The sequence below is a fragment of the Phyllobates terribilis genome, unplaced genomic scaffold, assembly GCF_046119375.1.
Source record: "Phyllobates terribilis strain yellow unplaced genomic scaffold, ASM4611937v1 Scaffold_69__1_contigs__length_7402412, whole genome shotgun sequence".
Classification (NCBI taxonomy): Eukaryota; Metazoa; Chordata; class Amphibia; order Anura; family Dendrobatidae; genus Phyllobates; species Phyllobates terribilis.
In genome coordinates this window covers 3,020,825-3,034,107 of record NW_027362829.1, presented here as the reverse complement: position 1 = coordinate 3,034,107, position 13,283 = coordinate 3,020,825, and the positions used below count along the sequence as shown (strand labels likewise).

Sequence of the window (13,283 nt, the reverse complement as noted above, 5' to 3'; positions counted from 1 at the left end):
ATACACATACATTCACAAGTCAACACAAACACAGTAGTGTATTTCTCTTGGCTTCACAAATCTATACGTCTATAAGAAGCTGTTTTGTCACATTGCTCTCCCATCTTAAATCAGCCAGACAAGCTAGGATCCCAATCATCCTTCTCCACTTATTGGAGACAGTCCATCAGCATGTCTTTAAGCACAGCCATGAATGTAAGAGGTCTCACCTTCATGAGAACAAAATTTTGTATCATCCAGTTCCCTCAGAGCATATTCCGTGTCTTCCTTGAGAATAAACTCCTCACGTAATTAACGAGAACACACTTGTATTCATTGCGTCCAGACAAGCCTTCCTCAGCATTCCGTAGTTCCTGAATTAAATCCGATGAGTGTCAGTGGCCTGGTATTCAATCCGTTGAAGCTGGCACAGCTCCTGTAGTTGCCGTTTCTTGTTGCTGCTGTATATCCTCATGGTCCTCCTCCCAAGGCCGGGCTGGTGGGGTTGAACATGGGAGCATCCAAAACCCGCTGTGTATACTTGTGGTCTACTTATATGTCTCCCTGGCTTTGGAGCCCTTTGGACGGTGTGTGCTAACACCAGTACCCTTGCAGCTCCCCCAAATCTGCTGGGCTGAGTAGTATCCCACCATTGACACCAAAATATGAAGACCCGGAGTCTTCAGTGGGCAGAACACTACTCAGACAACACAGGGTGAGGGTAAAACAGTGTGGCAATACTTTATTGAACCACAAAAGAGGCAATAAACAGATAGAACAGTCCCAGCAAATACCCAAGATGCCGTTCCAGTGGTTTCGGTACGTGAGTTCCCGGGGCTCATTTGAGATTTTTAAGTTTTGTGAGCCCAATAAGCGCTAGAATCACTGTCCTCGCCTTCAGAAAAATCGAGCATCACAAGGAAATCTGAGAGCAGCCGTAGCCCTGGCTTCCTGTTGATGTTCAATATGTCCGAAGGCAGGGACAGGCAGGGGCACTGACTGGGCGCAGGGTTCATGTGATGTAACAACCCCAAGTCCCGACACCGCAGGAACAGTGCCGCCACGGGAGCTGAGTATGAATGTTTTTATTTTAACGAGTACAAACTTGAGGAATGACAAGGGGTTGTCCTAGTATTGGACAACCTCTTTAAGAAGATACAATTTTCGATTAAAAAATTTCCAACGTTCTGAACATGAAAAAGGCTTTTCCCCTGTGTGAATTCTCTAAAGTTTATTAAGAGTTGATTTTCAAGGAAAACATTTCCCACATTAAGAATATAAAAAAGGCATCTACCCTGTGTGACTTCTCTGGTGAGTAAGAAGAGATGATCTCTTCACAAAACATTTTCCACATTCTGAACATGAAAAAGGCTTCTCCCCTGTGTGGGTTCTATGGTGGATATTAAGATGAACTTTCTGATTAAAACATTTCCCACATTCTGAACATGAAAAAGGCTTCTCCCCTGTGTGGGTTCTTTGGTGTATAACAACATCTGATTTCCGGTAAAAATGTTTCCCACATTCTGAACATGAAAAAGGCTTCTCCCCTGTGTGGGTTCTCTGGTGTATAACAAAACTTGATATCTGTGTAAAACATTTTCTACATTCTGAACATGAAAAAGGTTTCTCCCCAGTGTGAATTCTCTGGTGCTTAACAAAATGTGATTTCTGGTTAAAACATTTCCCGCATTCTGAACATGAATAAGGCTTCTCCCCTGTGTGGGTTCTCTGGTGGCTATCAAGATAGGATTTCCTGGTAAAACATTTCCCACATTCTGAACATGAAAAAGGCTTCTCCCCTGTGTGGGTTCTCTGGTGTGTAACAAAACTTGATATCTGTGTAAAACATTTCCCACATTCTGAACATGAAAATGGCTTCTCCCCTGTGTGCGTTCTCTGGTGTATAACAAAACTTGATATCTGTGTAAAACATTTCCCACATTCTGAACATGAAAAAGGCTTCTCCCCAGTGTGAATTCTCTGGTGCTTAACAAAATGTGATTTCTGATTAAAACATTTCCCACATTCTGAACATGAAAAAGGCCTCTCCCCTTTGTGAATTCTCTGGTGACTAAGAAAAGATGATTTATTCACAAAACATCTTCCACATTCTGAACATGAAAAAGGCTTCTCTCCTGTGTGGGTTCTCTGGTGGGTATCAAGATAAGCTTTCCTGGTAAAACATTTCCCACATTCTGAACATGAAAAAGGTTTCTCCCCTGTGTGAGTTCTCTGATGTCTGATAAAAGTTGACATCTGTGTAAAACATTTTCTACATTCTGAACATGAAAAAGGCTTCTCCCCTGTGTGAGTTCTCTGATGTCTGATAAAACTTGATATCTGTGTAAAACGCTTCCCACATTCTGAACATGAAAAAGGCTTCTCCCCTGTGTGAATTCTCTGGTGACTAACAAAATTTGATTTCTTGTTAAAACATTTCCCACACTTGGAACAAGAAAATCTATTCTCTGCAGTGTGAATTTTTTGATGTTTAGGAAAAGACTTCTGTAGGGGAAAACTATTTCCATATTCTGAACATGAAAATGGCTTCTTTGCTTTAGGAGCAATTTGTTTTTTAATGCTTATGTTGTGACTCTGACTTTCCTTAGTAGTCTGCAATGTATCAGAAGACAGGACCTGCTTCAAAGGATCAGATGACAGATCTTTGCTGTGAAGGGATGATGGTATATCTGGAGTAATGACATTAACTTCAATTGTATCCTGTGGGATCTCAAGATCATCTGATTTAAAAATTGAAGATGTCAGCTGTCCCTCTGATCTCCTGGTGCAGTCATCTGCCAAGAAGAAAATCAATTATTATTTTTCAATAAAAATATCCTTGAATTTTATATTTTTTAACATTTCTACTGTCTATAAAAATGGCAAGTTATTTAAAAAATATTGATTTATTCACCAAGACAATGACAGTTCACTGTTTAATAGAAAACCTCATAGGATGAACCAGTGGAACGTGGTGTTCAACTGTTTGTTCATTCTGCCTCCCAAATATGGAATAAAAAGCCACCAAACAATGTTATATAGGCGAAAATAACACCAATAAAAACTTCTACTCATCTCACAAAAAAGAAGTCCCCACTCAGGTCCATCATCTGTCAGTGGAAAACCAGAGGTTTCCACATTATTAGTGGCTCAAAGGCTCTTGAAGAGCAACATGGCTTCCATAAACCAATCCAGCAATATCCGCTCTACCAAAGTCAGATCTCCCCCTCACTTCTGAGCCTTGCAGCGCGCCCAAACCACATTTAGCCTCCGTGTATTTGGCATTACCATAGTGAGAAGAACCCACTTAATTTACGGTGTGTGTCTCCTGGAGCACAATCTGGACACTATGTGTTGGGTAATAAAATGGCATATTTGTGATTTCCACTGTTTGCTAATTTCCGGGAAGTGCCTGAGGAGTCAAAATAATCACTACTCCTACAGATTAATTCACTGAGGGTTATAAAATGGAGTCACTTTATGGGGATTTCCACTGCTCTGGTTTTCTGACATTTTGTCATATTAGGGCTTCTGCAAATGGTGGGTCCCATCTCCTCTGGGATCTGCTCCTGCGACGTCTGCTTCTCTCAGCAGGAGCCGCCTTATTCATCCTGCAGGCGGCGCTGGTGATGGAAGAGACGTCAGAACCAGAAGCTCTGGGCGGCGCAGGCTCTGTCCAGCCACTAAGATCAGGATTGCTGGGACCAGTAGTACCATCCAGTCTGACAGTATGGTGTGTGTGTGCTGTCCAGCTGGAGTAATCTGCTCCCTGCTTCAGCCAACTGGAAAGCACCGCACCCTACTAAAGCTGGAAGCATATTGCCGGAAGCTGCCAGATCCAGCCTTGTTCTCCTCTGGTTCAGTCCTCTGTGCTCAGCTCCCGGCTTGTGTATTTGTTTCCTGTTGTGACCTCGGCCCGTTTACTGACTACTCTCGTGTCTTCTGATTTTGTATTTTCTCTGTCCTCTTGGTTCTGACCCGGCTACCTGACTATTTTTCTTGTCATCTCACACCACAGAACAGCAGGTAACACCGTGGCCCAAGTCTAGGGGTCTCTGTGTAAGAACAGATCCATGTAGTGGGGTTAAAGGGTGATAAAGTAATCCATGGGATCTGGAAAATGGAGTAGATTGCGCCAAGCCTGTTTGTGGTAGCTATCTTTTGAGCTGCCAGGTGACCATGAACAGTGTCCCCAATACGCTGTGTCTGCAAACTATCCCAGCAAAATCTGCATTCAAATAGCTAAATATTTAACTGCTGTCGTCAAAACTGTGTCTATAGACAATAACACATCTACTGAAATGATCAAACTCAACAGTCTCCATCAGTAATAAATGAGTAACTAGTGGTGAAACCTCTCTGTGGTAATTGGAGTATGGGGCTCGGTGGCTCTTGACAATGTAAACTATCGTAAGGGACAATATTTTCTGTCAGATGAGTTTTAAAAAGAAATATTAGACGATCAAAGAGAACTTTTTATAATACTGCAGAGCTGAGGTGTCTTAAATTTGGACCTCAGGCATTGGGAAGAGGCATTTTTTTAAAGACCACCAAGGAGTTATAGATTCACATAAGTGAGGCCAATCCCACCACAATCAAACTATCATACAGAATGAAGCTGTAAAAAAAGACATAGAATAAAAAATGTTACATCCGCAACAACAAAGTATGTATGAGGTGAGAATTCCAACACACTCATTTATGGTGGACCATTGGAGCTACGGAGTCCTGAGCAGAAGAGTAGAGAAAGTATTAGCGCCCCCATTTCAGGAAAGATTGTGCAGTAATCTGAATTCCTTAGGATCGAAAACATAATGGAATTTATGACGTGGAGTGAATCCATGAAACCAGGGCTGGAGCCAACACATCTCCTGCAGACGTGAATAAATGTATATTACAGCCATCAGCCTCGCACAGCTTAGAGATATATCATGGCTCAGGTGTAATGTTTTCTGTATAGTTTATCACAATCCTGTTTGAAGTTAGTTGGTTTTAAAAGAAATTGAAAACTCAGGATAAAGGGAAACTCTGTTGTTATTGTACAGAAATTCACACGTGTCCCTCACTGCACATTTAATGTTGTCGATCATAAAAGTGAAGTTTAGACAGAAAGACTGGACCTGGTCTTGTAGGGACCATATGAGGACATTCAGCAGCACAGAAGGGAGAGAAGGTGGATTCATCCAATAAGATATCAGGGATCTAGGAAGCCAACACCATCATTACCCTCCGCTTTCTCTTACAGGCCCATCATTATATTTTTCTTCAAGGGATTTTCTCACTTGTCAGCACATTCTACGTACGCTGTCATTTGGCTTTGTAGTTTACAGATCTGGGCAGGTAAGGAGGTAAGGGTCAGCGTCTTCTAATCCCAGGGGGAAGGTGGATCCTCCAGATTGTAAATTCTATAGAAAAGGACTTTCAACGCCCAAAGTCATTTGAACATTTTCGGACGGAGGAGAATGTTGTGGTCTAGAGGCAAAATAGTGATCACACGATTGTGATACGGCCGGACTAAACCACCGATAAAGCAGCCACAGCCGGTGACTGAGAAGAATCTGTGACTTCTCTGTATTTAGTGGTCACTACTCACCTGGGTAGTCATATGTAGGAATCTCCTCTTTACACCGCTCATCACCCCTCACATATGTCTCTGTAGTATTAATATGGGTCAGATCTTCACCCTGAAACAAATATTGTAAAAGTCACAAACAGATGGAGAAGTCACATCTATGATCAGCTCTAATCCTGCCATCTCCACCGTTCTCATTACACAAGTATAAACCATATAATACTGGGGGATAAAACAAGACTGAACACAAGACCTTCACAGCCGTCTACACATCATAGGGGAGATCTCATGACACCTTCTCTCCATCTACCTGATGATTTTGAGGAACATTGGGATCTTCTTGTTTACAGTCATGTGGAAGAAGAGGATGGGGACATCTCTCTGGTGTTGTCCTCTTACTGGATAGATCTGGAGGAAACACATACAGGGACTGAATTCATTCTTTACATACAGATAATTATAGGCTGTGTGTATTTCGTCCTGTCTATTACCTGGTGATGTGAGGGGCTGGGGAACCTCCATCATGACGTCCTTGTGCAGATCTTTGTGTCCTTCTAAATACTCCCACTCCTCCATGGAGAAATAGACAGCGACATCCTGACACCTTATAGGAACCTGACACATACAATGATACCGTCATCCCCTGATCCTTCATAGCATTATTGTATAATGTCCCAGCATTCCCAGCAGTGTCACCTCTCCAGTCAGCAGCTCAATCATCTTGTAGGTGAGTTCTAGGATCTTCTGGTCATTGATGTCCTCATGCATCAGGGGGTGAGGAGGAGGCCCCGTGATTGGGCACAGGGGTCTTCCCCACCCCTCAGACACAGGGTCCTGACAGTGCTCACTAGAGGTCTTCTTCACTACTGTGTAATCCTGATTATGGAGAGACACATTAATAAATCTCACTCCAGACATTTCCAGAGTCCTCACCTCTCCAGTTCTGTCCATCTGTTATTTCCATAGATAAGAATGATGTAATGTGACATCAGAATCTCTCACCTCTCCAGTAAGCCGAAAGAGGATCTCTAGGGTGAGGTGCATTATCCTCTCCGCCATCTTGTCTCTGTCCATATCCATCCTTGATGGGTAAATTGGGAAAATTCTCTGATGTAGAAGATCTTCACTGAGAGGATCTGATATTGTAGAGACCTGAATGAGAAGATGAGACGATGTAACATCATAAATATCCTGTGTAATAATACAATTACTGGAGATAATAAGGGAAACATATGATATTTATTATTTTACAGTATTTAGTTTTTTTCCTCGACATCTACTTATAAAACCTTTATATTTTAGGCCACAGACACCAAGTAGTTACTTCTCCGCAGTCTGCAGCTGAAAAAGTTTCTCACAAGATGGTTATCTGATGGTTTTACGAGATGGTTGGTTGTTCTTGGCCCCGACCCTTTCACAACTCCTGTCTCCTAGTTTAATCGCAAGAGAAACACATAACGAGAACCTGGAGAAAGGGTAAATAGTTCAGGTGGAGGGGAGATGGCAGAGGGGCATTGCTGAACCGTGAAGCTTCCTGGACACTGAGGCCAAATCCATCGTACCGCAGGGTATAAAGAGGATATATGGACGGTTATCACTACTATCTACATTACTGTGCTGGAGCTAGGAGAGGAATAATGGCGTTGTGTGAGGACTTCTCTGGGCTTCTGTCCTTCATCCTGCAGTCGTCTGAATGGATCTAATGTGGACGGGAACCAGCTAAGCCACATTCTGTCCACAGCTGTTACCTCACTGTTCACACCACACAGAGACCCCAAAAGAGTCTCCGTGCTGAAGGGGTTAATGCCCCCTGCGCCCAGTAATGGGGTCTCCACATACCTCCACCTGCAGAGCCGCCACCACATATATGGCTGTTCTGTGCGCACAGGACCTGTGATGAGGTCACAGGAGGGGAGGAGTCAGGGGTCACATGATCAGGGGCTTCAGTGAATGCACAGTGTGAACTGTGCGGCTCCTGTACAGTGATATCCGGAGTGAAGACGCTACATGGAGACGTCTCCGCAGTCAGTGACATTTCCGGCATTATTTGCCCCTCACTACTGGCACAATTACCCCGCGCCGCCTTTTCTACAGTTTTATGTGTGAATGTAACGTGGGATTTTCCTGCTTGGAGACAAATAGACGACACATGAGGTGATTATCACCAGTTACCGGACGTCTACTATGTGGCGGCATAAGATTGTGCTATCCACTTCATACCAGGAGTGTTTAACTCCTTCCAGGGAGGGCGGCCTTGATAGACTATGTTCAGAGTCCAAAACCTACAAAAGACAAAAATATATCTCATACCCTACCATCATTATATATAAATGTAAAGCAAAGTTGCATAATAAATATAGGTTACTTAGTGAACTAATTTTGATCAAAAAAAGTATACAAGCCGTCCCACCAGCGGCAAGGTGACCCTAAATTGGGACGGTACCTATACTGTCTATATTAAAAACCTTACTGTATATCAAAGTTGAAGTAATGCATATAAAAGGGTAGACAAATAGGACCGGGTCCCAACTCCAGACCACCTAGGCCCGTGGTAAGCTACATATATACTAATCAGCTCAACAAAGGGGATGCCACACCCTTAAATTGCACAGAATGCAAACAAGAGTCCGGCTAATGTTCATCCCGAAGAGTTAGACGAGTGTGCGATGTTTTTCTCTCCTGCATCTGACGCGTCCCTGGGCCTTCTGTGTCGTGCGGCATCGCGCGCACGGGGGCTTACCCGGAGCCGGATCAGATGGGGGTAGTAGTCTCGTGGCGGTGACCCGGTCCGTGCCCAGGGAGTCAAACTAAGTGGCGAGTCTATTAGCAGTAGATGTTGGATGACTACGCCACCCGTTGAATGCAGCTTTGGAGCTGCCGCTGCAGGGCAGACCGCTGAGGCCGGTGGAAGGATGGTGCAGCGGGGATGGTATAACCCCCAACGGGAGGGGTATGGCCTCAGGGCAGCAGGTGTAGATGATGGAGGTTGTGATGGTGCAGCAAGGAGAGTCAGAAACGTATGGTGCAGTTTCAGGGTTTTTACTCACAGATGGTACTTCAGTCACTTCGGCCGGGAGTGACCACCCGAGCCGTACTGCGTTCACCAGGTGCGGGACTCGGCTAACCCCCAGGCAGTTCCGGAGCGTGGTCCTGAGCTCCCCTCTCTCTCTTTCTGCTGGCCGTCCCCACCAGGGATCCACCTTTGTCCGGCTCCCTCGGGCCTCTTGGTGGTTAAACCTTCTCTGGCTTTCCTGACCCTACTCGTGGTGTGCCTTCCTGGTGGATATGGTGAGGGTCGTGGCAAAACTTGACCACGACCTCCGGTTCCTGGCTGAGGATCATTAGCCTCCACCAGTTTGGGTTCCGGTACCCGTTTCCGCCAACCCTTCACCCGGTAACTTGTGGGATCTCAGGGTTCCCTCTGGCTCTGCGTCTCTGGGCCTTTCTTCCTCCTCACTCTCCACTGCAGGCTTGGCCCTGGAGCTGGGCCCAGCCGGAGCCACAGCTCCCTGTCAGCCCTCCTGGCTGAGCTCCTCTGCTCTGCTTCTCCTCAGACTGACTGACTGACTGACCCTGTCCTAAGATGGTGCCCACCATAAATACTCCCTCTATGTGTGAGCCCAGGTGACTAGCACCCAATGGGCTCCTATCTCTATGCCCAGAGCCCCTCCCCTATCTGCCCCTACACTACTGGGATGTTCCACCCCCCCTCCCACTCCAGCCAGGGACAGACACTGTCGTACCTGCACATTCACCTAGTGGGAGTACCATTGATCTGTCCCCCGGAAATGGGATGAGTGTAGTGCATGCAGCTAGCTGAGCTCAGTCCCACACTCCATCCTTACCCGGGAGTGGAATACCACACCTCTGGCTCGAGGTGCACTACCCCTGTAGCAGCCGAGTCCTCGGGGTGCTACACATCCATATACAATACGTTATTAACATCGTCTTTTACTTACTATAATCCTCTATGTAACTTTAATCTGATTACAAAACTAAGAAAACAATCTTATATACAGATATCGATATATGATAGATAATAGATAGATGTCCTGCAGATATAAAATCTCACAACCCCCTATATATCATAAATCTGCAGCCTTTAGAGCCTTTCATGTGGAACTAAAGGGTGTTTAGCCTTGTTTAACCTAATAAATAATTTAAAAAACGGCATGGGGTCCCTCTATTTTTTGTAACCAGCAAAGGGAGAACAGACAGCTGAGAGCTGATATTATCAGGTTGGGAAGGTCCCTGGAGATTGGGGCCATCCCCAGCCTAAAAATACCAGCCCTTAGCCATACCAGAAGTGGAGCAGCACCAGAAGTGGAGCAGCACATGAGATGCACCAAATATGGCTTTTTGCCTTTGCTCTTCCCAATTGCCCTGATGCGTTGACAATCAGTGTAATGCATCTTGGAGTTGATGACAGCTGTGATTTGTCAAAAATCACAGCTGGCATCAAGCCCTGGTATTAGTAATGGAGAGGTGTCCATCAGACAACCCCATTACTGACCCAGTAACCAAAAATAAAAACACAAAAAAATATTTAATTTGAATAAACACTCACCGACATTTTTCCTGGTTCACTAATTTATTAAAATCCTCCTCCTAATATGTAACACAGACTCAGCTTCACCAGCACACCGCCAGAACAAGTCCGACACAGAGAGGAACATCCTATGTAGCATAGTGGGACAGCGGTATCATGTAGATAGAATCTTTTAGTTTTTCTTCTGAGAACGGCAATAGATAATTTGTGGGAGAGTATGAATGCTTTTTGCCAATCCTCCTCTGAAATTTAACTACCCAATTCCTTCTCCCAGCCCCTGTAAAGGGTAGAAGGTCATTGCTGGTGTCCATTTGTGTTGTTTTGTGTATATAAGATAGAAGTTTAGTACAAGGACCTACTTGAGTGATTAAGGGTTCAATCGGAGTGAGTTCATCCTTTATACTAGTCAGAAATATGTGAGAATTTCTAAATGACCTGAGCTGGAAATAAGCCAAACAGGATAGACCCCTACCTGGTCAGGATAGACCCCTACCTGGTCAGGAGCCACCAAGTTTTGTAAAGGATGGAAAAGAGCCTGATCCCATAAGAACGTGTCTCAATCTAACCCCATCAAATTTGGCCCAGATTAGAAATGAGGCCACACCTGAAGCAGGTGGGAAATCTGGGTTGTCAAACAAGGGTGTTAATGGACCCAACCTATTTGATATAGATGATGAGATTAGGACTTGCTCCCATGTATGCAAAAAGTGAGTGTTATTAATAGTTTAGTTTCTCCATGTATTTTACCAATCCAAGGTTGAGATGGGAGTGTCCAGAGAGAGAGGTCCTCTTCCAGTTTCATCCACTGCTTATTTTCCATAGACCTAAACCAGTCCATTGTTCTCATAAGAATCGAAGATTGATGGGATTTTTTTTTAGATCTGGCAGATTAGTACCCCATTTTATTCTTTGGGACGACAAAATATTGTAACACACATTCTAAGCCTCGATGTTCCCCATACAAACTTGCTGTTAGATGGGAGAAAAAGGTCTGAGGAAAGCTGACAGGAACGGTCTGGAATATATAAAGAAGATTTGGTAAAATGCCAATTTTGATCACATTAAAACGACCAAACCAGGACAAGGGTTTTAAGTTCTAATTAATTTGATTTTGAATCGTTTGTTCAAGGATGGAGGATATAATTTAAATGATACAGATCATCCAAGTTCCCCAGAATTTGTATACCCAGGTACTTAATAGCATCTTTCTGCCACTTTAAGGGGAAGTTAGAAATTAGTTATTGTGTCGGTTCAGCGTTAAAAGTTATGTTTATGGCTTCTGATTTAGAGTAGTTGGCTTTAAAATTGCTTACATGGCCGAATTCTTTTAAATCCTTTAGTATAGAAGGAAATTAGATAATTGGGTTTGAAACAGAGCAACAAGTCATCTGCGTATAGAGCTAGTTTATAGTGATGTGAGTCTATAGTAACTCCACTAATATCTGGATTTGTGTGTAATGCTACTGCGAAATGTTCCATTACCAATGTGTATAGGAGAGGTGATAAGGGACACCCTTGCTTTGTCTCTTTTTTAATAGAAAAGGTGTCAGTTAGAAGGCGGTTTACCCTATCGCTTTAGGGTCAGCGTATAAGGATCGAATTTTAGATAACAAGAAAGAGCCTAACCCAATTTGTGGTAGGTTGCTCTTCAAGAAAGTCCAATGCACTGTGTCGAACACTTTTTTAGCATTGACAGAAACAAGGCACATTGGGATCCCCTGTTTTTTTGCATGTGAAATTAACAACGTTTTCTCTGTATTATCACAAGCTTCTCTACCCTAACAAAGCCAACCTGATCGTTGCTAACAATTGAATGTATATAGTGGGAGAACCATGTTGTAATTATTTTAGAAAATATTTTGACGTCTATATTAATGAATGATATTGGATGAATATTAGGGCAGGTATTTGGTTCTTTTCCAGGCTTTGATAAAACTGTTATATGAGCCTTAAGTGATTGGGGCAAAAGGGGGAGTCTTCTGAGATATTATTGAACACTTTGCCTAAAAATTGTAATAACAGAGGTGCAAACATCTTATAAAATCTATTATTGAATCCATCTGGCCCAGGGCTCTTCCCGATAGGGAATGATTTAATGTCCTCTCCTATCTGTTGTTCAGTGAAAGCTTTGTCTAGTACCTCCTGCTCAGGGGTCTGTAAGGAAGGAACGGCAGTGTCCTTAATATATTTGTCAATTTTTGTTTCAAGAATATTAGGTGGCATGTCGTGGTATTGTCCATGAATACTATATAGTGAGCTATAACAGCAACGAAATGCTTTAGCTCTGTCAGTGGGGTTATGAATTTCTGGCCCGGGTGCCCCTTTTATGTTGGATACGTATGTCCATTAGACAAGTGGGTGTAACCTCCTTGCCAATGAGCGACCACATTTATCTTCGAATTCGTACGAGTACCTTCACATGTGATCTTGGCATTTTCTATACATTTGATCTATTAAAGACCTTCACTCCTTTCTTTTTTGATCAGATTGTTTTTATTGAACAAAACAAAGAATTACCAACATTTCTTTTTTCTTATACAAACATTGTGATAAAAACAATAAAAAGAAAGAAAAACCAGTAAACAATACAAGAACCGGTTTACAATGATATAAATCCCAATATCGCTCTATAGTACAATATTTTGGAATAGTAATTTTACATTTGTACATAAATATCTGAAATATTCCTGACTGTTTATTTTTTTCCCCTATTGAGACATCAAAAGAAAATGAATATATCTAAGAAGAGGCAATTGTGTGGACTGAGACAATTATTATTTGCTGACACCTTGGGTATAAGGATATAAATTCCTGGTTTACTGGAAGGAAATGGACAAACGATCCAGTATAGTATTTCTGTGAAGGTTTTCTGAAGCAATATCTGGGGTAATTAACCATTGCTCCCATATTTGTATGAATTTCTTGAGAGCTTTCCTTTAATATAAGATCCACTTTCCAAGCATAGAGTGTTATTTATCCTGGATTTTAGTTCTGTTATCGTTGGGGGAGAATTGTCTATCCAATGTAGTGCCAACTTTCTGGCTTGGAATAATATTCTGGAGCTATCTACTGCCATATGGGAGTCTGGATCTACGTCTTCTCCCAGGAGTCCTAGGATACAGATTTTAGGTTCCAACTGAAGTTGTATCCCAAATACAGATAGTACAAGAGCGATCACCCCCT

At 43.1% G+C, this 13,283-nt stretch overlaps 1 protein-coding gene across 1 annotated transcript in view; it reads right to left on the bottom strand.

Annotated features, from left to right (window-relative positions):
• Nucleotides 1–953: 953 nt before the first annotated feature.
• The window catches only part of LOC141194358 (uncharacterized), a 35,333-nt gene continuing 23,003 nt past the window's right edge, over nucleotides 954–13,283 (bottom strand). Inside the window, exon 9 of the mRNA XM_073662266.1 lies at nucleotides 954–2,403. Within this exon, the coding sequence (XP_073518367.1) occupies nucleotides 1,270–2,403 (1,134 nt within the window). The 3' untranslated portion in view covers nucleotides 954–1,269. The remainder of the gene's footprint in view (nucleotides 2,404–13,283) is intronic.